Below are 24571 nucleotides of genomic sequence, written 5' to 3'. Positions count from 1 at the left end.
TCTTTTTGGCCTGACAGCAGCATCCTGAATTAGAGTAGAGAGAAAGCTAGCTAAAAATATAAAAACAGATGGTAAAGAATTTCTGCAGGTATCCAAAATGGAAAAGAGTAAGTAAAGTAAGCATTGGTCCTCTAGAAAGGAAGTATGGGGAATTAATAATGGAAAATAAGGAAACTGTTGATGAATTGAACTGATATTTTTCTTCACTGTAGACGATACAGGTAACATTCCAGAAATAATTATGAATCAACAATCACTAGGGAAAGGGTATTAAGAAAATTATTAGAAATAAAAGCTGACAAGTCTCCATGTCCTGATGGACTTTATCTTAGAGTCTTAAAAAAAGTGGCTACTAAGATGCATTGATTTTAATTTTCCAAAATTACCTAAATTCTGGAAAGGACCCATCAGATTGGAAGGTAGAAAATGTGAGACAGCAGGAATCTACAGGCCAGTTAGCTTAACATCTGTCATAGTAACAGATCAAAGCAATTTCCCTAAGTAGATTAAAGCAGGGCACTTAGAAAATCTCAGTGCAATCAGGCAGCATCAACATAGTTTTGTGAAAGGGAAATCATGTTTGACTAATTTATTGGAATTCTTTGAGAAGTAACAAGCAGTGTGGATAAGGGGGAACCTGTGGATGTGCTGTACTTAGATTTCCAGAGGCATTTGACAAAGTGCCACATCAAATATACCACTCAAAATAAGAGCTCATGGTGTAGGGGTAGCAAATTAGCAAATAAACATAAATGGGTTGGCAAGATGTGACAAGTGGAGTGCCACAAGGATCAGTGCCGGGGCCACAACTACAACCGTTTGCTTGTTAAAAAATTCTTTCATGGGATTTCAAGGCCAACATTTGTTGTCCATCCCTAATTGCCTGTGGCCATTTCAGAGGGCAGTTAAGAGTCACCCACATTGTTGTGGGTCTGGAGTCACATGTAGGCCGTAGCAGGTAGAGGTGGCAGATTTCCTTCCCCAAAGGGTATTAGTGAACCAGATGGGTTTTTTACAACAATTGATGATTGTTTCATGGTCACCATTACTAAGACTAATTCCAGATCTATTTATTGAATTTGAATGCCACCAGCTGCCTTGGTAGGATCTGAGCCAGTGTCCCCAGAGTATCAGAGAATTTGCCTGGGTCTCTAGGTCTCTAGTCTAGTGACATTACCACTACACCACTGTCTCCCCATATTTATATAAATGACTTGGATGAAGGGACTGAAGGTGAAGGTATGGTTGCTAAAGTTGCTGATGACACAAAGGTAGGAAAGTAAGTTGTGAAGAGGACAAAAGGAACCTGCAAAGGGACATATTTAGGTTAAATGATTGGGCAAAAATTTGGCAGATGGAGTATAATGTGGAAAACTATGAACTTGTTTACTGTGGCAGGAAGAATAGAAAAGTAGCATATTACTTAAATAGAGAGAGATTGCAGAACTCTGAGCTTAAAAGGAAACTGGGTGTCCTGGTACATGTATCACCAGAAGTTAGTATGCAAATACAGCAAGTGATTAGGAAGGCAAATGGAATGCTGTTTATTGCAAGAGGAATGGAATATAAAAGGAGGGATGTTTTACTACTGTTGGTGAGACCACATCTGGAATCTTGTGTACAGTTTTGATCTCCTCATATAAGAAAGGATATAAATGTGTTCGAAGCAGTTCAGAGAAGGTTCACATGACTGATACCTGGGATGGGGGTGGAACGTTATCTTATTAGGGAAGGTTGGACAGGCTGGGCCTGTACCCTTCAGAGTTTCAGGTATGAGAGGTGATCTTATTGAAAAATATATAAGACACTGCGGAGACTTGACAGGGTGGATGCTGAAAAGATGTTTCACCTTGTGGGAGAGACTAAAGCTAGGGGACATAATTTAAAAATAAGAGGTCTCACTCTTAAGATGGAGATGAGAAAAAATTTTTCCTGAGGGTTGTAACTCTTTTAACTCTTCCCCAGAGAGTGGTAGAGGCAGTGCCATTGAATATTTTTAAGGCAGAGGTAGATAGATTCTTAAATAACAAGGAAGGTTATCGATGGTAGGCGGAATGTGGAGTCGGGGCTATAATCAGGTGATCTTATTGACTCGCGGAGTAGGCCCAAGGGGCTGAATGGCCTCCTATTCCTCATTTGTATGTTTGTATCGGGGAAGGGAATAAGTACATAATAGAGAGGGTTTTTTTTCCCTGGAGTTTGGCATTCTTGTCTCCTGTACTCATAACTGAGGTACAATTGTGTATATATCTTGCCCAACTGGCAACCATCGTGAGAGTCTGGGCAATTAGTTCTGAAAGTTATTAGACCTTATGTCCTGCTGCAAGCTCCAACTAGTATGTGTCATAGTGCAATCAGCGTGACATAGATGAAAGGATAATTGAAAAGGTCAGGAGCTGTTTAGTTGAAAACTGATGTTTGGCTGTGATGACCTCAGAATCCAGTAACCTGGCTGATGTTTGATGCCCAGACCCTCACATGACGATCAGCCACTGAGATGAGGCTGTTGATGGGCTGCGGGTTCCTGTGCAGTAAATCCTTAGCGAGAATTGGTAGCTTCCAGAGAGGAAGAGAAAATATTAATTGTCAAGCTCCTGGTGTTGAATATTGTTAAACCCACAAAAGTCTTAAAATGCTGACTGCTTCTGAGCTGCATCCTGGAACTGTCAAGTAAAAATAATTTTCTTTACTCTTTCACGGAATGTGGGCAATGCAGCCAAGACCAGCATTTGTTGCCCATCCCTAATTGCCCTTGAACTGAGTGAATTGCTAGGCCATTTCAGAGGGCAGTTAAGAGTCAACTGCATTGCTGTGGGTCTGGAATCAGTTAAGCCAGACCAGGTAAGGATGGCAGATTTCCTTCCCTAAAGGACATTACTGAACCAGGTGGGTTGTTATGACAATCAACGATAGTTGTCATGGTCGCCATTGCTGAGATTAGCTTTATATTCCAGATTTATCCATTGAATTTACATCTCACCAGCTGCCATAGTGGGATTTGAACCCAGTTGCTACAGCATTAGCCTGGGCCTTTGGATTATTAGCCCAGTGACATTGCACTTTCAGAGATGGTTGGACAGTGGTAAAGTTCCTTGATCAACGGTCAATTAAACTCTGACCTGAATCTTTATTAAAAATAATTACACTTTGCATTGTATCAGTCTCCTGCCTTTGTATAGCAACCCATTATTAAAGTCACCATTGGAAACCTCCATGAGAGATTGCCTAGTCAATCAAAACAAAGTAAAGGAATTCTGGACAGTCAAATTGAAATGACATCATATGATAGCTTGTTGTTTGCTTTTTAGGGGGATGCATTCCCAGAGCTAAAGAAAGACCCAGATATGGTGAAGGATATTATCAATGATGAGGAGGAGCAGTTCCTGAAAACACTGAACAGAGGGCGGCGTATTTTGGAGAGGAAGATCCAAAGTTTGGGGGATAATAAAAGGATCCCAGGTTTGTAAAAGAATTAAAGAAACATTGTCCAAGAACTGATTTATGGCTTGATCTCTGAGTTGAGTACCTTGGTTTATCTATTACTGTGAGGGTGGGGTTCCCTCTGTTTTTGTTTATTTTTAATTACTTCGAAAGACACTGACTAAAGTTGGAGCAGTGAGCTTCCTATGATGACTCACCCATCTGAGCGTGGACAGGTTGGGAAGAGTTTTGATGAAGTAAATAAGGAGAAAAAACTTACATGGGCAGGATGATTCACATCCTTGTTTACAAATCTCTCCATGGACTTGCTCCTCCTTATCTCTGTCACCTCCTGCAGCAAAACAGCCCTCTGGGATTTCTGCATTACTCCAGTCCTGGCTTTTGTGCATCCCTGATTTTAATCACTTCACCATCAGTGGATGGGTCCGCAAGCTGCTTAGGTCCAAAGCTCTGGGATTACTTACATAAACCATTCTGGCTTTCGTGCTCCCCCTCTCTCTCTCTCTCTCTCTCTCTCTCGTGACCTTTGATGGAAAGTGCTTGTCTATTGATGTTGGCTGAAGGCATATCCAAGCATACTCATTACTTTCAAGAGAGAAATAGGGGAAAGAATCTATTGCCAATCCACTTTACAGTAAATGAAAACAAAATTAAAATGTGGATGCTTCCTTTGCAGGAGGTGATGTAATACAATGATGTGACTGCTTTTTCTAGGTGATACTGCTTGGCTGCTTTATGATACCTATGGTTTCCCTGTGGATTTGACTGGACTGATTGCTGAAGAGAAGGGACTCTATGTGGACCTGGAGGGCTTTGAGAATGAGAAAAAAGCTGCTCAGGTGAGTTGGTGTTTTGTTTCACAGATGTGGGATGTTAGGTGGCAATGAGTTACTTAATTGCATGGCTTTGATTATGCCCTAAATGTGCTGGAAAGCTTCTGTGCTGTTTAGAAACCGAAAATATTATTTTGCAGAAGGCTGTATCTATAGACAATACCATGGGAACACCCCTGTTATATCCTATTATTTCCCCACTCTCTTGCAAGCAAGCACACAAGCACAAATGCATTATATTTCCCTGCAATGTCGCAAAAGTGCATTGCAAGCAGTCAAATCCCTCTTTTTGATCCTGTGGTTTACCTCCAAAGCTGCCTATTTTTTTTGAAAAAATACTTTATTCATAAAATATCTGGAAGAACATTACAAAACATTTCTAAATCGCCATCACAAAAAGTGCAATCAAATTCAACTTTTACACATGGATTATGAGGTGCTTCAATACAATCAATGAATATTACAGTCATTTCAATATGGTCATTATAGACAATCAGTGCAATGGTATTGGAGTTATCAACATACATCATGTTGCACTCTGAGGTGCTTCAATACAATTATAATGCAATTAGTATTCAATGCATACATTCATTGTGAGCCATACAGCCTGAGGGGTCTTTACAATTCCCAGCCCCTCGGTGCACTATGGCAGAAAGGTCTTAGACAGTGACCTTTCCCCATTGCGCCATTGTGGCGGCTGCCCCAAGCTTTAGTGCATCCCTCAGCACGTAGTCCTGGACCTTGGAATGTGCCAGTCTGCAACACTCGGTCGGGGACAACTCTGCACTGGAAGACCAACAAGTTTTGGGCAGACCAAAGAGCGCCTTTCACTGAGTTGATGATCCTCCAGCTGCAGTTGATGTTTGTCTCGGTGTGTGTCCCTGGGAATAGCCCGTAGAGCACAGAGTCCTGTGTCACAGAACTGCTCGGGATGAAACTTGACAGAAACCACGGCATTTCTCTCCAGACCTTTTTTGCAAAGGCACAATCCACAAGGAGGTGAACAACGGTCTCGTCCCCACCACAGCCACCTCTAGGGCAACTTGCAGAGAGGGTGAGACTCCTGGAAGGATCTGACGGGGAGGGCCTTTTTCACCATCAGCCAAGCTACATCTTGGTGCTTGTTGAAAAGTTCTGGCGCTGAGGCATTCTGCCAAATGACTTTGATAGTCTGCTTGGGGAACCATCCTACAGAATGCACCATCTCCTTTTTCTGCAGGGCCTCCAAGACGTTACGTGCCAATGACTGTCTGATGGACTTGTGGTCAAAGGTGTTTCTCTGCATAAATTTTTCCACAAGGGACAGGTAGTACGGCATGGACCAACTACTTGGAGCGTTCCACGGCAGTGTGGCCAGATCCATCCCTCGCAACACCAGGCACAGGTAGAAACTCAGCACATAGTGACACTTGGTGTTTGCGTACCGAGGGTCTATGTACAGCTTGATGCAGCCACACGCAAAGGTGGCCATCAGGATGAGGGTGATGTTGGGCACGTTTTTTCTCCCCCTTATCTAGAGGCTTGTACATTGCGTCCCTGCAGACATGATCCATTTTCGACCTCCAGATGAAGCGAAAGATGGCTCGGGTGATCGCCATTGTGCAGGAGTGTGGAATGGGCCACATACCGCAACAGCGAGAGTGCCTCACACCTGATGACCAGGTTCTTACCTGCAGTGGAGAGGGATCGTCGCTCCCACGTGCCCAGTCTTCTTTGCACCATTGACACTCGCTCCTTCCAGTTTCTAATGCATGCCCTGGTCCCTCTGAACCATATCCCCAACACCTTCAGACCGTCAGCCCTGACGGTGAAGAGGACAAAGGATCGGTCAGCCCAGTTCCCAAAGAACATGGCCTCACTCTTCCCATGATTTACCTTGGCTCCCGAGGCCAGTTTGAACTGGTAGCAGATGTGGATCAGTCTGCACACCGACAGTGGATCTGAGCAGAAGACGGCGACATCATCCTTGTACAGGGAAGCTTTGACCTGAGTGTCTCCACTGCCTGAGATCGTCCTATGTCCTATGCCCGGATCCTTCCTGATGGCCTCAGCAAAAGATTCTATGCAACACACAAACAGGACGGGAGAGAGGGCAGCCCTGCCCTGATACCCATTACACGTTCACTGGCATCTGACTCACTGCCAGCTGAAGGGACATCATCATTCAATCTTCACACACACCCGCACATCTCCATCAGGCCTCATTTCCTCTGAAGACTGTCTCCTCAGCCCTCACTTGAGGCCACTTGCACAGATCAACATGTGCCCCCACACAACATCTGGGATACCCTTCTTCTGCAGTACAGCCCTCGTCCTGCAGACTCTTACCTTGCCTGAGGCCACTTCTCTCCCTTCCCCAAGCAAGCCCTAGCCCTGCAGCCATTGAGAAGCCACCAATCTATGGCTGATTTGGGAGGTGGAGACCTGCCCGTGAGTCTCCATAAAAGTGATGTGGTGCTGTCTGCGAAGCCTGGCACTGATGACTGCGAGTTCTGCCCGAAGAAAGGTAGGCAAACAAACCTCAAAGTCCTGAGCTCACCAGGCGTGCGTTGCTTATGTACAGTTGTGAAACACTTGGCGTGCTCTCATGATCCAGCATGGGGGGATGATTCTGGTGAGCGAGATTTATAATGATATGCAGATGTATTCCTGACGTCTGATGACAAGAAACGCAGCCCACCATTGATGGGCAGAGTGAACAATTGCAAACTGATTTCATGACGTCATGAAACTGATTTTTGGCCTTCTCACCATATTGTCTGCTCACACTGCCAAATACGCCAGACGCCAGTGGACCTTGATATTACGGAACTTAAATATTGCTGAAATGGCAGACATGTTGCTGAAGCTTTCATCTTGTACTCATCAGGATAAAGTCAAGAATGCCTTGGCCAATCAGAGTCAACTTACCAACCAATCAGCACCCTTTTCTCCTGCAGTATAAATTGTTGTATGGTTTGAAATTTGGCATTCTTGTGTTTGTCCTGATGAGTGCAAGTTGAAAAGCTTTTGCATCATGTCAAAAATGTTCACAATTCCAGACAGGAAGAGGTGAAAACCATAAACATTGGAGTCAAAACTTGAGGTTGGATGTAAAATTATCTGCATGATTCCTTCCTCCTACTTTTCACAAAGAAAAATGAGCAACATTTACTCTCGAAACAGAGATATCCAAAATAAAATCAGTGAGTTTAATGTAAATGAGATGGAAATCCAGGACCAATGAATAGACTCAAAGCTAAATTTAACAATTAAAGAGCCTGTTCTGACCCCAGAATGCTGAAAGGGAGAAGATTTACAATGCTCTGATTACTGTGCTAAGGGAATCACTAAACACGACGGACAGGATTTTTGGGTCGTTGGGTGGGTGGGCCCGGGAGCAGCTGGGAAACGGTCCACCGCCTGCGATCGGCCCCCGACCATGATTTCACACTGGCTGGTCAATTAACGGCCAGCCAGCATGAAACACCGCTGAGAACCTCAGCGCTACTGGGTTGGGGGCAGGAGGAGTGCGAGCGCAGAAGTCTGCATGCCCAGGGGAGCACGCAGTGAAAGCTCTCTGAAGGCAGGGAGCTGAACAATTTTAAAATCAAAAAGAGAGTTTTAAAATCAGAAAAAATGTCGCGACATGGGACTCACTCAATAATAAAAGAATAAAAATTCTGCCCAAAAATTTATATATTTTTTTATTTAATTGTGGAAACCTGATCCCGCCCATGGATGAGATTTGCTTAAAAAAAACAAAAGGCCACTTAGCCAATTCGCCCGCCCATCAACTGTTAAGGTGGATGGGCAGCGAAAAGTAGGTTTTAATTAGTTGAATAAGGACCTTAATAGGCCTTTTAATTGTCGGCGGGTACGCTGCTGACTTTTTACGTGCACCCGCCAACCGAAATATTGCATCATGCGCAATGCCGTCGGGAAGCTCGCCTGATGTCATCGTGCACTATTTTACACCCGATCGGGTTGGGCGTGGGCCTGCCTGTGGGACATAAAATCCTGCCCTGGGGAGAAATCAGTAGATTGAAAAGAGGCTAATTTGGTGAGGGTGATGAAACCAACATGGGCAACTACAGATCTATTTGGTGTAAAATAATGGGATCAGTAATCAGAAGTAAGGTTAATTTTCTGTACAACCATAACCCAGTCTGCATGAATGCAGAAGGGCAAGGTCTTGACTATCCAGCCTCCTTAATGTCTTCAAGGAAGTGACCAGCCTATGGGAAGATTTGTACCTAATGTTGTTTATCCAGTTTCCAATAAAACGATGATCCAAGGTATCATTGAGCTAACCAACCAGTCAGCCAGAAGTGTTTTGAGTACTTATATAAAAAAAAATAGAAGTTCAGAACTGCACTTTTTAGCTTGTAGGATCAAGCTTGTCTGCATAAATAATAATATTTTGGTTTAAATTGCAGCTGAAGTCTCAGGGTAAGGGCATGGGTGATGACGACCACATAATGCTGGATGTCAATGCAATCGATGATCTGCGTGCCAAGGGTTTTGAGGCCACTGATGACTCCCCAAAATACAACTACAAGTCAGATGACAATGGAAACTATGGTAAGTTCAGTATTATGGCTGTGACTTAAAAGGCAGGTTTTCATGGAGAAATGGCTTGAACGGGATTGGTTTTGACATTCTTTGCCAATTTTCTCCCCCCAGTGACAGCTTCTTACCAAGGTGCAGTTCCATTTGTGACAGGAGGCCTCTAAAACTTCACTAATGCCAATAAACCATTTGGCTGTGGGAGATATAAAATGCAAGCGCAGCTCCATGAATGTGCACGAAGGAGCAGGAGCCACTGGAGTGCATTCTGAGGATTACCTGGAAAAACTCATCAGGTCTGGCAGCATCGGCGGAGAAGAAAAGAGTTGACGTTTCGAGTCCTCATGACCCTTCGACAGAACTTGAGTTCGAGTCCAAGAAAGAGTTGAAATATAAGCTGGTTTAAGGTGTGTGGGGGGGGCGGGGGGAGAGAGAGAGAGAGAGAGAGAGAAGTGGAGGGGCGGTGTGGTTGTAGGGACAAACAAGCAGTGATAGAAGCAGATCATCAATGATCTGCTTCTATCACTGCTTGTTTGTCCCTACAACCACACCCCCCCCTCCACTTCTCTCTCTCTCTATCCGCCCCCCCCCCACACACCTTAAACCAGCTTATATTTCAACTCTTTCTTGGACTCGAACTCAAGTTCTATTGAAGGGTCATGAGGACTCGAAACGTCAACTCTTTTCTTCTCCGCCGATGCTGCCAGACCTGCTGAGTTTTTCCAGGTAATTCTGTTTTTGTTTTGGATTTCCAGCATCTGCAGTTTTTTTGTTTTTATATTTTTCTTGTTTTTATGCATTCTGAGGATGCTGATTTTTCCTCCCCATGAGGATTCTGAGACCAATAATTTTTCTACTGCACTGCTCCCCATCAAGTCTGAGCCCAGTTCACATTACATACATCAGGGACCAATATTTGGACCTTTTCTGATCTGTGGATTAGCTGGTTGGATTTACTGAATCATGAGTGAAATGTCTTCAAAGTTTAGTTTTGCATTGTACCTTTGAGATCTGCCAATGGTTCAATCCAACCGCAAAGAATGTTCGACTTTGATGTTGCAACAAAATGTCCTGGGGTTTGGCTGGCTTGCAGGGATTTGGAACTGGCTGTGAAGACCGTGCACGAATTAGACAGACTGAAATCTAATTACTGGTGAGCATAGGCCCAAAGAACAAAACCGGCCCTGTTTAGAAGGCATCACAAAGTAGTGGAATGGAGTAAAGAGTTGCTCTGATGTTGAGATTGTGACCCATTAGAATCATAGAGCTGTACAGCATGGAAAGAGGCCCTTCAGCCCATCGTGTCTGCACCAGTCATCAAGCCCCTATCTACTTTAAGCCCATTTTCCAGCACTTGGCCTGTAGCCTTGTATGCTGTGGCATTTCAAGTGTTCATCTAAATAATTCTTAAATGTTGTGAGGGTTCCTGCCTCTAACACCCTTTCAGGCAGTGAGTTCCAGATACCCCCCCACCCTCTGGATGAAATTTTTTTTCCTCAAATCCCTTTAAACCTCTTGCCACTTACCTTAAATCTATGCCCCCTGGTTATTGACCCCCTCCACTAAGGGGAACAGTTTCTCCCTCTCTACCCTATCTATGCCCCTCATAATTTTGTACACCTCAATCAGGTCCCCCCTCAGCCTTCTCTGCTCTAAGGAAAACAACCCCAGTCTATCTAGTCTCTCTTCATAGCTGAAACACTCCAGCCCAGGCAACATCCTGGTGAATTTCCTGCACCCTCTCCAGTGCAGTCACATTCTTCCTATAGTCTGGCAACCAGAACTGCACACAGTACTCAGATGTGGCCAAACTAATGCTTTATACAGCTCCAACATAACCTCCCTGCTCTTGTCTTTATTAGTGAGGCATTGAATACTAGTGTCCCATATGCCTTAACCACCTTATCTACCTGTCTTGCTGCCTTCAGGGATCTGTGGACATGCATACCAAGGTCCCTCTGATCCCCTGTACTTCCTAGGGTCCAAACACTCATTGTGTACTCCCTTGCCTTGTTAGTCCTCCCAAAATGCATCACCTCACATATTTTTCAGAATTAAATTCCATTTGCCACTGTTCTGCCCATCTGACTAGCCCGTCTATATCGTCCTGTACTCGAAGGCTTTCTTCCTCACTGTTTAACACGCCACCAATTTTTGTCATCTGCGAACTTACTAATCATACCTCCTACATTCATGCCTAGATCACTAATGTACACTACAAACAGCAAGGGACCCAGCGCCAAACCCTGCGGTAAGCCACTGGACACAAGCTTCCAGTCACAAAAACAACCTTCAACCATTACCTCCTGCCACTAAGCCAATTTTGAATCTGTTTTGCCAAATTTCCCTGGATCCCATAGGCTCTTACCTTCTTGACCAGTCTCCCATGAAAGACCTTGTCAGAAGCCTTACTGAAGTCCATGTAGACTACATTGGCTGCACTACCCTCATCTACACACCTAGTCACCTCCTCAAAAAATTTGTTAGACATGATTCCCCCCTGACAAAGCCACGCTGACTATCCTTGATTAATCCTTGTCTCTGCAAGTTAAGATTACTTCTGTCCCTCAGAATTTTTTCCAAATTTCCCTGCCACTGATATTAGACCCACTGGCTTAAAGTTCCCTGGTTTATCCCGACCACCCTTCTTGAATAATGGCACCATATTAGCTGTCCTCCTGTCCTCTGGCACCTCTCCTTTGGCCAGAGAGGATTTGAAAATTAATGTCAGGGCCCCTGCTATCTCCTCCCTTGCCTCCAACAGTAGCCTGGGATACATCTCATCTTGGCCTGGGGATTTAGCAGCTTTAGTAGGCTTTTAAGTAGTTAATACCTCTTCCTTCTCGATGCTAATTTGTTCAAGTATATCACGGTTCCCCTCCCTGATTTCTATACCTACATTATCCTCTATAGTGAATACAGATGCAAAATACTTATTTAAAACCTCATCTACATCTTCTGGCTCCACATACAGTTTGCCATTTGGTCCCGAATGGGTCCTACTCTTTCAAAGAACAAATAAAAGAACAAAAAGTACAGCACAGGAACAGGTCCTTCGGCCCTCCAAGCCTGCGCCAATCACATTGCCTGTCAACTAAAACATTTTGCACTTCCGGGGTCCGTATCCCTCTATTCCCATCCTATTCATGTATTTGTCAAGCTGGCTCTTAAACACCACTATCGTGCCTGCTTCCACCACCACCTCTGGCAGCGAATTCCAGATACTCACTACACTCTGCGTAAAAAAAACTTGCCCCGCACATCTCCTTTATAGTTTTCTCCTCTCACCTTAAATCTATATCCCCTAGTAATTTACTCTTCCACCCTGGGATAAAGCTTCTGACTATCTACTCTGTCCAGGCCACTCATAATTTTGTAAACTTCTATCAAGTCGCCCCTCAATCTCCGTCACTCTAGTGAGAACAATCCAAGTTTCTCCAATCTCTCCTCATAGCTAATAACCTCCAAACCAGGCAGCATCCTGGTAAACCTCCTCTGCGCCCTCTCCAACGCCTCCATATCCTTCTGGTAATGTGGTGACCAGAATTGCATGCAATATTCCAAGTGTGGCCTAACCAATGTTCTATACCGCTGCAGCATGACTTCCCAGCTTTTATACTCAATACCCCTGTCAGTGAAGGCAAGCATGCCATATGCCTTCCTGACTACCTTATCCACCTGCGTTGCCACTTTCAGTGACCTGCGGATCTGTACACACAGATCCCTCTGCCCGTCGATGCACTTAAGGGTTCTGCCATTTACTGTATAATTCCTGCCTGTATTAGACCTTCCAAAATGCATTACCTCACATTTGTCTGGATTAAACTCCATCTGCCATTTCTCCGCTCAAGTCTCCAACCGATCTATATCCTGTTGTATCCTTTGACAATCCTCTTCACTATCTGCAACTACTCCAACCTTAGTGTCGTCTGCAAACTTACTAATTAGCCCAGTTACGTTTTCCTCCAAATCATTTATGTATACCACAAACAGCAAAGGACCCAGCACTGATCCCTGTGGAACTCCACTAATCACAGCTCTCCATTCAGAAAAGCACCCTTCCACTGCTACCCTCTCTTCTATGACCAAGCCAATTCTGTATCCATCCTGCCAGCTCACCTCTGATCCTGTGCGACTTTACCTTCTGTACCAATCTGCCATGAGGGACCTTGTCAAAGGCCTTACTGAAATCTATGTATATAACATCCACTGCCTTTCTATTGTCAATAATCTTTGTCACTTCCTTGAAAAACTCGATCTAGTTAGTGAGACACGACCTCCCCTTCACAAAACCATGCTGCCTCTCACTAAAACGCCCATATGCTTCCAAATGGTAGTAAATCCTGTCATGAAGAATCTTCTCCAATAATTTCCCTACCACTGACGTAAGGCTCACCGGCCTGTAATTTCCTGGATTATCCCTGCTACCCTTCTTAAACAATGGAACAACATTGGCCATTCTCCAGTCCTCTGGGACCTCACCCGTAGCCAGTGAGGATACAAAGATTTCTGTCAAGGCCCCAGCAATCTCCTCCCTTGCCTCCCTCAGTACTCTGGGGTAGATCCCATCTGGCCCTGGGGACTTATCCACCTTAATATTCTTCAAGACGCCTAACACCTCTTTTTTGATCTCAACATGATCCAGGCTATCTACATACTCTTCCCTAGACAAATCGACCGCTAAGTCCTTCTCTTTGGTGAATACTGATGAGAAGTACTCATTTAGTATCTCTCCCATTTCTTCTGACTCCACACACACATTCCCACCTCTGTCCGAGTGGGCCGGCCCTTTCCCTGGCTACCCTCTTGCTTTTTACATATGTATAAAAGGCCTTGGGATTTTCCTTAATCCTGATTGCCAATGACTTTTCATGACCCCTTTTAGCCCTCCTGACTCCTTGCTTAAGTTTCTTCCTACTTTCTTTATATTCTACACGGGCTTCAGCTGTTCCCAGCCTTCTAGCCCCTGCGAATGCTTTCCTTTTCTTTTTGACTAATCTCACAATATCCTTCGTTATCCAAGGTTCCCGAAACTTGCCATGCTTATCCTTCATCCTAGCAGGAACATGCCGGTCCTGAATTCTTATCAACTGACGTTTGAAAGCCCCCCACATGTCAGTTGTTGATTTGCCCTCAAACGTCCGCCTCCAGACTAGTTTCCTCAGTTGCTGCCTAATATTATTATAATTAGCCTGCCCCCAATTAAGCACCTTAACCTGAGGACTCCTGTTATCCTTATCCACCTCCTAGCAATGTGATTGCCGCCTTTTATGTTTTTAAATTCTACCCATATGGTCTCATTTGAGGACCCTTCTAAGATATCATTCCTCCTTATTGCAATAATTGATTCCTTGATCAGTGTTGCGACACCACTTCCTCTTTTACACCCCAACTGTCTCGTCTGAATATTCTATACGCCAGAATATTGAGCTACCAGTCCTGCTCCTCCCTCAATCATGTCTCCATGATAGCAATATCATATCCCCATGTGTTAATCAACATCTTCAACTCATCTACCTTACTCACAAGACTCCTTGCATTAAAATAAACGCCATCCATCCTTGCCATGCTCCCTTGTGCCTTAACTTGACTTTACGTTCTGCCTTCCAGACTGACTTGTTTTTTTCTTCTATACTTGTCTATACGTACGCTCCATATCCCATCCTCCTGCCATATTAGTTTAAATCCCCACCGACAGTACTAGCAAACTGTCCCACAAGGATGTTTGTCCCGTTCTGGTTCAGGTGCAACCAGTTGGACTTGTACAGGTCCACCTTCCCCAGAAATGGACCCAGTGATCCAGGAATCTAAAGCCCTCCTTCCTGCACCAACCCTTTAGCCATGCATTCATCTGCTCTATCCGCCTATTCCTATGCTCACTACACATGGCACTGGGAGTAATCCAGAGATTGCAACCTTTTGAGGTCCTGCTTTTCAATCTGCTAACGAGCTCCCTAAATTCTTGTTGCAGGACCTCATCCCTCTTTCTATCCATGTCGTTAATACCAATGTGAACCATGATCTCTAACTGTTCGCCCTGCCCCTTCAGAATGCCCTGCTGCCCTGCAGGATGTCACTGCAAGGATGCAGTGACATCCTTGACCCTGGCACCAGGGAGGCAACACGCCATTTTGGAGTCACGTCTGCGGCTGCAGAAATGCCTGTCTGTACCCCTGGCGATCAAGTCTCCTACTGCTATTGCTCTTCCTCTCTTTTTCCTCCCCTCTTGTGCAACTGGCCTCTAGCTGCACTCCCCAGAGGAACTGTCACTCTCATCATTTTCCAACACAGAAAAACTTCTTGAGTGAGATGCACTCTGGGGCTTTCCTGATTACCTGCCTGCCTCCCTCCTTCTGACTGGTGGTCATCCATTCCCTCTCTGACTGCACTTCCTTAAGCTGCGGGGTGACCACATCCAAAAACCTGCTGTTCACGTAACTCAGCCTTGCGGATGCACTGCTGTCCCTCCAGCTGATAATCTTTTAAATGAAAACCAAATCAACAAAATTGGGATAATCCCTCCAGCTGATGCTGCAGCTCTGAAACTTAGTGCTCAAGCTGGTCAAACCAGTGGCACATCCTGTAGACATGGTCACCCAGACTGCCAGGAGCGACTAAGACTTCACACATTCTGCAGGCTGTGCAACAAAGGGGACTGAGCTCCCCTGCTTTACCTTTAGTTAAAATGCTCTTATCCTAAATTTAAGCCAAGTAGAAAATTATTTAATTTCTTTTTTTTAAAAGTAGAACTCTTACCTTACCTTAATGGAGCTTTAAAGTGGAGAAAAACAACATACCCACTATGTACCAGTCAGCTCTTTGCTTTGCGCTGACATCTCTTTTGTCAGTGTTTTCAAATTCTGGCAGGGTCGCTGCCGCGCCGCCCCGGCCCCTCACTGCCGCGCCGCCCCGGCCCCTCACTGCCGCGCCGCCCCGGCCCCTCACTGCCGCGCCGCCCCGGCCCCTCACTGCCGCGCCGCCCCGGCCCCTCACTGCCGCGCCGCCCCGGCCCCTCACTGCCGCGCCGCCCCGGCCCCTCACTGCCGCGCCGCCCCGGCCCCTCACAGCCGCGCCGCCCCGGCCCCTCACAGCCGCGCCGCCCCGGCCCCTCACAGCCGCGCCGCCCCGGCCCCTCACAGCCGCGCCGCCCCGGCCCCTCACAGCCGCGCCGCCCCGGCCCCTCACAGCCGCGCCGCCCCGGCCCCTCACAGCCGCGCCGCCCCGGCCCCTCACAGCCGCGCCGCCCCGGCCCCTCACAGCCGCGCCGCCCCGGCCCCTCACAGCCGCGCCGCCCCGGCCCCTCACAGCCGCGCCGCCCCGGCCCCTCACAGCCGCGCCGCCCCGGCCCCTCACAGCCGCGCCGCCCCGGCCCCTCACAGCCGCGCCGCCCCGGCCCCTCACAGCCGCGCCGCCCCGGCCCCTCACAGCCGCGCCGCCCCGGCCCCTCACAGCCGCGCCGCCCCGGCCCCTCACAGCCGCGCCGCCCCGGCCCCTCACAGCCGCGCCGCCCCGGCCCCTCACAGCCGCGCCGCCCCGGCCCCTCACTGCCGCGCCGCCCCGGCCCCTCACTGCCGCGCCGCCCCGGCCCCTCACTGCCGCGCCGCCCCGGCCCCTCACTGCCGCGCCGCCCCGGCCCCTCACTGCCGCGCCGCCCCGGCCCCTCACTGCCGCGCCGCCCCGGCCCCTCGCTCTATTTATGGAAGAGGAGCCCAACACCAACAGTGTTGCACCAAACCAAAAAGCGCTTAATGATGACACTGGGTATCCAGATCAACAGGTGTCTTATTCCTTGCCAAATGAGCAACAAATTGAAATGTGTTAATTTCTGTTTCCACCTTGCTTCAGGCCTATTACCATAGCTCCTGTGTACTGAGAATGTGATTGAACAGTTGTTGATTTACTGTTAAACAATTTGAGATAGAGCAGGATGGAATTGTCTCACAAAAAGTGAAGGAGTTACGAAATTTAGTTATTCAGATGGAGGTTGCGTTTACATCCAAGTATTCATTAATTTGACATCTGGATACTAACTGTTTTGAACTCTTCCAAGACTCTTTAGAAATTTTGGGGGAAATAATTCTGGCCAGCGAGCCTGTCTCTTGTTAGAGCAATCCAATTACCCACCTTCTCAGTATATCCCTCTTTATCACCGTTCTCTAAAAAGATACAATTATTTCTTGCATCCATTATACCCTCCATTTCAAAGGCTTTGCCCTGAGCAACCTACTCCATCGTTTATTACTCTTTTAGTGATATTGTTTTGTGTGAATTCTTAGTTGTTGCATGACAACTGAATTGAGTCAGTAGTCTCTGACACTGAATGAGTTTGTAGGTTTCACCTGAATGCATGCGTGAGATAGCATAGCCACCAGCACTCCCCATGAAACACTTCTGTCCTCTTGCTGTTGACTTACACCCTCGCAAAGGTGCAGCTTACACCTGTAAAGAGATTTGTGTTTTCTGTTTTGTTTCCTTTCCCTTTGATGCTGAGTATAGAAAAAAGCTCTGTTGGGAGCTGTCAGAGCTGCAATGAACTGTGTTCTCACTTAGAGAACAGTGCATCTAATTGGAACAGCGTATCTACCTGTTGTCTGAAATATTTGAAAAGACGAAACAAGGAGAAAGTAAATAACACCACAAAAATAACCTGTGGTAATCATAAACATTTCACTAGAGGAAACACCATTTATTAAGGATTGGTGGGTTTATCTGTATGTTGTTGTTTGTTATTCCTTTTCTGTTCATCTTTTACTGTTAGTGACCAACTGCTCCTGACTTTCCCTGCAGCTTTTGAATCTATAGAGGCCACCGTGAAAGCAATCCGCAGGGAGAAAGCATTCATGGAGGAGGTGAAGACGGGCCAGGATTGCGGCCTGCTGCTGGACAGTACATGCTTCTACGCCGAACAAGGTGGTCAGATTTACGATGAGGGCTACTTGATAAAAGAGGACAACTACAGTGAAGATGTAAGGGGTTTTAATTTCCTGTTTCTGCTTTCAGCCAGAGAGTGCAACTTGCCTGAGTTGTGGTATTGAGTAACCTCTCTGAATAATAAATCCACAGTCCCCCATTTGCACTTGCCAATATGTGTAATCTCTTGTTGACTCAAATGTCCTCCTGGTTTCTCAAATGACCAGTAGATAAACTTACTACATTGTACTACACAGAATAGGGTTGTCATAGTCCTATCCATGCAAGTGCAGCTCTCTACAGGAATCATGATAGCTATTAGGACCAGTATCCCAGGTTGGTTGTTCTTCCATCCCAATTCAATGGACGCTGAGGTCGATCATCATATCCTGATCACTCTCCAACTAATCAGCTAATTCAGAACAATCTGAAATTGAATTTGTGATCATGTATTTTTATTCCCTTTACCCCTCCCCATGTTTCCTGAGGGCATTGAGTTATTCATTGGTGTGTGGTTCAATAGATTACAATTACCTTCAGCTACCATGAACATGTGGCCTATTATTTGTGTGCGAGCCTTGACTCTGAATGAATGTCGACAGGCTATTGAACTATCCATAACATCACAATATGTTATAATCCCAACCTCACTGAATGTTTACATATGGGCAGTACCTCCATGGTCGTTAGAAGACAAATTGGAGCATGAGCTCCTTCTATACCTAAGCTTGCTCATTTTACTTTGAATTCATTTGGCATGCTGACAGTTAAATGAACTTATGCATTTTCTGAATGCATTTCACTGTAATTTCCTCCCCAGAAGACTGAGTTCACTGTGAAAAATGTACAGGTACGAGGTGGCTATGTCCTCCATATCGGAACGGTTTATGGAGTGCTGAAAGTAGGGGATAAAGTTCGTCTCTTCATTGATGAGGTAATGACCTTTCACTGGATTTAAAATTCCATAGTTTAGTGTTTGTTTCCCATTCAGCAGCAGACAATAAATTACCTATGTTCTAGTTAATTGGAGATGTGAATTTCACACCATTTCAACCCATGGCGTGAAAATTATTTAAGATCGTCTGATTGCAATTTACAGGCCACAAAATTGTAACTTTGAATTTATTTTCCATTCAGGCTAAGAGGAGATCCGTCATGAGTAATCATACTAGTACCCACATGCTGAACTTTGCTCTGCGGTCTGTGCTAGGTGAGGCAGACCAACGGGGCTCTCTGGTGGCACCAGATAGGCTGCGCTTTGATTTCACAGCAAAGGGAGCGATGAGCACTCAGGAGATCAAAAAAAGTGAAGAGATCACGAGCAAAATGATTCAAGAAGCCAAGGTAAAGCACTCATCATTTCATTAAAATCACACTGGTTCAATGAAAAATAAAACTTTGCAGTCTTAACTCTTGGAGAGGTAAGCAATGATCATGATGTCCCGGATGCTCCTTCATCTCTCTGTCTCACCTTACTTTGTTTAAAATTCATTGCTCCAAGCTCAGACATGTACACAGCCATATCATGTAACATGGAGCAACTGCACGTGCGCAAAAGCAAATTGGTTATGTAATTTTAATTTAATATAACAATATGATGAGATATTGTTCATTCTGACACTTAAGTATTTTTTATTCATTCACAGGATGTGGGCTTCACTGGTTGGGCCAGCATTTATTGCCCTCCCTTGTTGCCCTTGTACTGGTGTCTGAGTGACGTAAATTCTTACTGAGTGTGACAGCTTATAGGACATCAAGTGAAGCAGTAGCTTACACACTGCCCTTTCCCTCTGTGGCCGGTTTCAAATGCAGCCCAGGCTAATGAGGTAAAGGACTCCAGTGTCCGCTGGCTTGTAAGGGTTTACACCTAGTGAGTTTGGATAATCTTGTTTCCAGTGCACAAGACTGTGGTTAAATTGTCATTCGCATTCAGGGAGGCCATAGGGTGACTGGTGTAGAAAATGGAAAAGTAATACACGATGGCAGGAGCAGGTGTGCTAACACTGGAAAAGAGGCGGAGTAGAGGGAGCTTTCCACATCTAATTATTATACCTGACCTGGAGAACTCAGTTCTGAAATTGAGAAGATTCCATTTGGCACCACTAACATCTCTGTTTGAGGAGCTCAAAGTTATCTTTTTCTTCAATGTGAAATTCTATCTAAACAGTATGAGAAAAAAATTGAAACCATTAAAGCTTTATTTTACTTATTTTTGGGATTCACAATAACTTTACTTATTTCCTTGCAGCCAATTTATGCCAAGGATACTCCCCTTGCTGCGGCAAAGGCTATTCAGGGTCTTCGCGCCGTATTTGATGAGACGTACCCTGACCCAGTGCGAGTGGTGTCAGTGGGGATCCCAGTAGAGGATATGCTGGCTGACCCATCTGGACCAGCGGGTTCTGTCACTTCAGTGGAGTTCTGCGGTGGAACGTGAGTGCATTGCCTGAAACTAAATACAGGGCAAAAGAGGATTTCAAAGGACTGAAAAAACAGTGGAGGACTGTACAAGCTTGCAAAAAAAAAGTGTCCCACTGGTTCATTTGTTAAATATTTTGAGGTCACTTAGCACTCTACAGGGAAGCACAGTCCAGAGATAGGGCTATAATATTGAAGGCGAGTTGAATTGCTGATAATCCACTGCCCAGGCTTGTAAAAAGAGCAACAACTTTTTTTTTTAAGTCTTTCATGGGATAACTACCCTTGAACTGAGTGGCTGCTAGAAGAGTCAACCACATTGCTGTGGGTCTGGAGTCACATATAGGCCAGACCAGGTAAGGACGGCAGATATCCTTCCCGAAAGGCCATTAGTAAACCAGAAGGATTTTTATGACAAACGACAGTGGTTTCATGGCCACCATTGCTGGGAGTAGCTTTGATTTATTAATTCAATTCAAATTCCACCAGCTGCCATTGTGGGATTTGAACCCACCTCTGGATTGCTAGTCCAGTGACATTACCACTATGCCATTACTTTCACCTCCACCTGTTCTTTTCAGATGACCATACCTCGTCTGCCATGGAGAGTCAGAGTCATTCCACTACAGAAGGAAGCCATTCGTCCCATTAAGTTCATTCCAGTTCTGTGTACAGTGATCCAGTCAGGCCCATTCCTGTGCTCTATCCCGTAGCCCTGTAAGTTTGTTTCCCTCAAGTGCCCATCCATTTTCCTTTTGAAATTATTCAACGTCTCCGCTTCCACCATTCTTGTAAGCAGCGAGCACCAGGTCATTAGCACTCGCTGTGTTTAAAAAAAATCTTCCATCCGCCATACATCTCTTACCCAAAACCTTAAATTTATGTACTTGTATGATCAGTTCATGAGAACAAGCTTTTCTTTGTCTACCTTACCTGACCTGTCATAACCTTATACTCCTCTATCAAGTCTCCCTTCAGTCTCTTCTGCTCCGAGAATAACACCAGCTTCCCCAATCTAACCCTGTAGTTAAATTCCCTCATCCCTGGAGCCATTCTGGTAAATCTCCTCTGTACTCTTTAAAGGACCATGACATCCTTCCTAAAGCGTGGTGACCAGAACTGGACGCAATACTCTAATTGTGACTGTATTGTCAGGTGGATGTAAAAGATCCTTTACACTATTTGAATATGATCAAGGACGTTCTCCCGGGTGTACTGGGGAACACCTGTCTCTCAAACAACGTCACTAAAAATGGATTAGCTGGTTTGTGGGACTTTGCTGTGCACAAATTGGCTTATCACATTTTCTAGGTAACACTACTTAAGCATTTATTGACTGTGAAGCACTTTACGATGTCCTGATACCATGAAAGACTCAATATAAATGCAAGTTCTTCCTTTGTGTCTTGTGTGACTTATTTTGACAGGACTGTATGCCAGCAAAAGCCTTTGGTGGGGAGTAAGCAATTGGCTTTATAAAAACTGCAAATGTTATTTTTTTTTCTGATTTTAATAAATTCCTGGCTTCTCTAACCAATTTTGATAGCATTCACCAAAAAGTGAGATTTCCTGAATTTTTTTTGCTGAGTCTCCCTGGCCTTGTTTCAAAGAAGCATTTTTGTTTGCTGCAAATATTTGTTTTTCCTTCTAGTGTCGCATCTCAAAAATGGGTACTCCCTGGAAGCTGGCTGTCCATGAGATGGAGTGAGAAACTTCGTAAATATTTCTTAATATCCTGAACAATGGCTCCACACTCCTTCTGAACCCATTGAAAGTATTGATTTTTTGAGCATGTTGTTATTTTGACACTTTTTGTTTATAAATGTGTGTTGAATTAGTGAATCATGGAACAGTTTTGATTCAGTGAAATACTTAATATTCTGATTGCAGAGCTTGGGGACAAGTTACTTTGTTACACTGAGGTCCCTTCCCCCATGGTAATTGCACCAATTTTTATTCCAGGCACCTGCAGAACTCACGCCATGCTGGTCCTTTTGTGATTGTATCAGAAGAAGCTATCGCCAAGGGCATTAGGAGAATAGTGGCAGTCACAGGATCTGAGGCTCAAAAGGTTAGTGGTTGTGCTTAACAAATGTTAACCCTTGGACAGCTGGAAGCTTTGGGGAATTTGGGTCTCCTTGTGGCAGGATGACTTTTTTGGATTACTATGTTTTGTTTCTGACCATGTAAAAGATAACGTTTTCAGTTTATTTATGGTGTTGCTGACACAACTCTACAAGTATGGTAATAAGCCTAAAGGGCCATGTCGTCTGTCGATAGCCTGGTGGGTACTCCCCGGTGTGGTAATGAGCCATAGGTCAGAGGTCCCCAGGTCATCTCCCTACTCTGTGCTAAATTAGCTGCTCTCAAGTGATGGAGGGACTGGGATGCTACAATTGGTAAGCTCCTTAGGTTAGTAGGAAGAAAATGGTCAGATTTCCTGCTCCTGATCACTGACTAGTCACCCCTGCTGAAAATGGACCTTCATGGGTGTTGGTTGAGGGCAGGGTTGAGTTTAGCTGTGATGCCCTGTATGGTTGAATCATCATACCATATTTAACACTAATTGTTTAGATTCATGCATAAAGGGTGGCCACTTGGGCAAGGTACCAGTGTATTACTGATCCTCATTGAACTGCATCTCATGATGGTCAACAACTTGAGGAGAGGAGGAAAGGGAATTAGATTTTTTTAATTTTTCAGGGTCTTGGCATGAGGTACTTGAAAGGCCAAGCAGTCTTTATATCTCTTTTGCTTGTCACATATCTCGCATACTGTTTCCCATGTACCTTTTTAATCTCTCATAACTTCTGTTTCTTCTGTGCATGCACTCTGTGTCTTATGCTAGCTCATGTACATACTCTCCATCTCATACTCATACATGCATAGTTTTATTTGTATTGTCTCTCTTGTGTGTTCCATCTGAACCATGCTTCTCTCTTATCCATGCTCTTTGCATCTTTTGCTGTCTTTCCAAATATGCGTTCTATTTCACCTATCCCTTGTGTGTGTTTGCTGAGTCTTTTTCATGTTCTGTCTCTTTTGCATGACCTTTATCTCTCAGAAAATTTGCTTTCTGTTTACCTCATGCAGATTTTCAGACTATTTGTCTTTTCTCTTCCTCTCACACACACTAGTTGTGGCTGTGGCTGCACATCCTAGGTTGAAGCCAGTAAATTGAGTTGTACTGATTAGTTGTTGAATATGCTAAGACTGTTACAAGGCCTATGTGATTTGAATGCCATTGTCTTTTATAGGCACTAAGAAAGGCAGACACTCTGCAGAAGTCTCTTGTGGCACTAGAATCAAAGGTCCAATGCCAGATGTCTCCGAATAAAGAGATCCAGAAAGAGATTGCAGATCTCACAGAGGTAAATCAGAAATTCAAGAACTCTGCATACCTGATACCTTCATAAATTTTTAAAAATCAGTTTAAATATGGAGTTCGAATAGATTTGAAAAATTAAACTTGAATTATTGAATACTACTTTCAAGTGTGGCCCTCTGCACAGGAGAGTAGGGGTGGAACCCCTGGAATTATTTTTAAAATGGTATCATTGAGCGAGGGAGAGGCTGTGGCATCTTTATGGATGTGCTAGGAACTGTGAATATCTTTGGAACATTTGTTTCACCTGTGTTCCTTTTTAAATTATGATTCTGGGGTCTTACCATGAACAGCAGCATTATTTGGATCAGTAAAGCTGACATACATCAGTGTGCAGTTTAAACAAATCTAGTGGTCCAAGGGACGATAGAGTAAACAAAGATTGTACTGGGTAAAACAACCTGCCGGAAATAAACTCATTCGCCAAACAAGAACCCTGACAGAAACAGTACATACCGTAAAATGGATTAAGTGGAGTGAGACAAGGATGAAACGTTGTAAACTGGATTCAAAATTGGCTGTGTGGGAGAAGACAGAGAGTGGTAGTGGATGATTGCTTCTCAGATTGGAGGTCTGTGACTAGTGGTGTGCCTCAGGGATCTGTGCTGGGATCATTGTTGTTTGTTGTCTATATCAATGACTTGGATGATAATGTAGTGAATTGGATCAGCAAGTTTGCTAATGACACTAAGATTGGAGGCATTATGGACAGCGAGGAAGGCTTTCAAAGCTTGCAGAGAGATCTGGACCAGTTGGAACATTGGGCCAGAAAATGGCAGATGGAATTTAATGTGGAAAAGTGTGAGGTGTTACTTTTTGAAAGGTCAAACCAAGGTAGGACATACACAGTAAATGTTAGGGCACTGAGGAGTGCGGAGGAACAAAGGGATCTGGGAGTTCAGATACATAATTCCATGAAAGTGGCGTCACAGGTAGACAAGGTTGTAAAGAAAGCTTTTGGCATACTGGCCTTCATAAATCAAAGTATTGTATTTAGGACATCGGTGAGGCCAACTTTGGAGTATGGTGTGCAGTT

At 44.9% G+C, this 24571-nt stretch overlaps 1 protein-coding gene across 3 annotated transcripts in view; it reads left to right on the top strand.

Moving 5' to 3' along the window:
- Positions 1-24571, top strand: part of aars1 (alanyl-tRNA synthetase 1) — a 68641-nt gene that overhangs the window by 29053 nt on the left and 15017 nt on the right. For all 3 annotated transcript variants that reach the window (XM_041191403.1, XM_041191405.1, XM_041191404.1), the window contains 9 exons: positions 3309-3459; positions 4156-4280; positions 8693-8837; positions 17610-17788; positions 18553-18666; positions 18870-19076; positions 19981-20165; positions 22113-22221; positions 23408-23521. In XM_041191403.1, the coding sequence (XP_041047337.1) occupies positions 3309-3459; positions 4156-4280; positions 8693-8837; positions 17610-17788; positions 18553-18666; positions 18870-19076; positions 19981-20165; positions 22113-22221; positions 23408-23521 (1329 nt within the window). The remainder of the gene's footprint in view (positions 1-3308; positions 3460-4155; positions 4281-8692; positions 8838-17609; positions 17789-18552; positions 18667-18869; positions 19077-19980; positions 20166-22112; positions 22222-23407; positions 23522-24571) is intronic.

Source organism: Carcharodon carcharias, chromosome 7 (assembly GCF_017639515.1).
Source record: "Carcharodon carcharias isolate sCarCar2 chromosome 7, sCarCar2.pri, whole genome shotgun sequence".
Taxonomy (NCBI): domain Eukaryota; kingdom Metazoa; phylum Chordata; class Chondrichthyes; order Lamniformes; family Lamnidae; genus Carcharodon; species Carcharodon carcharias.
This window is presented reverse-complemented; position numbering and strand designations above follow the sequence as displayed.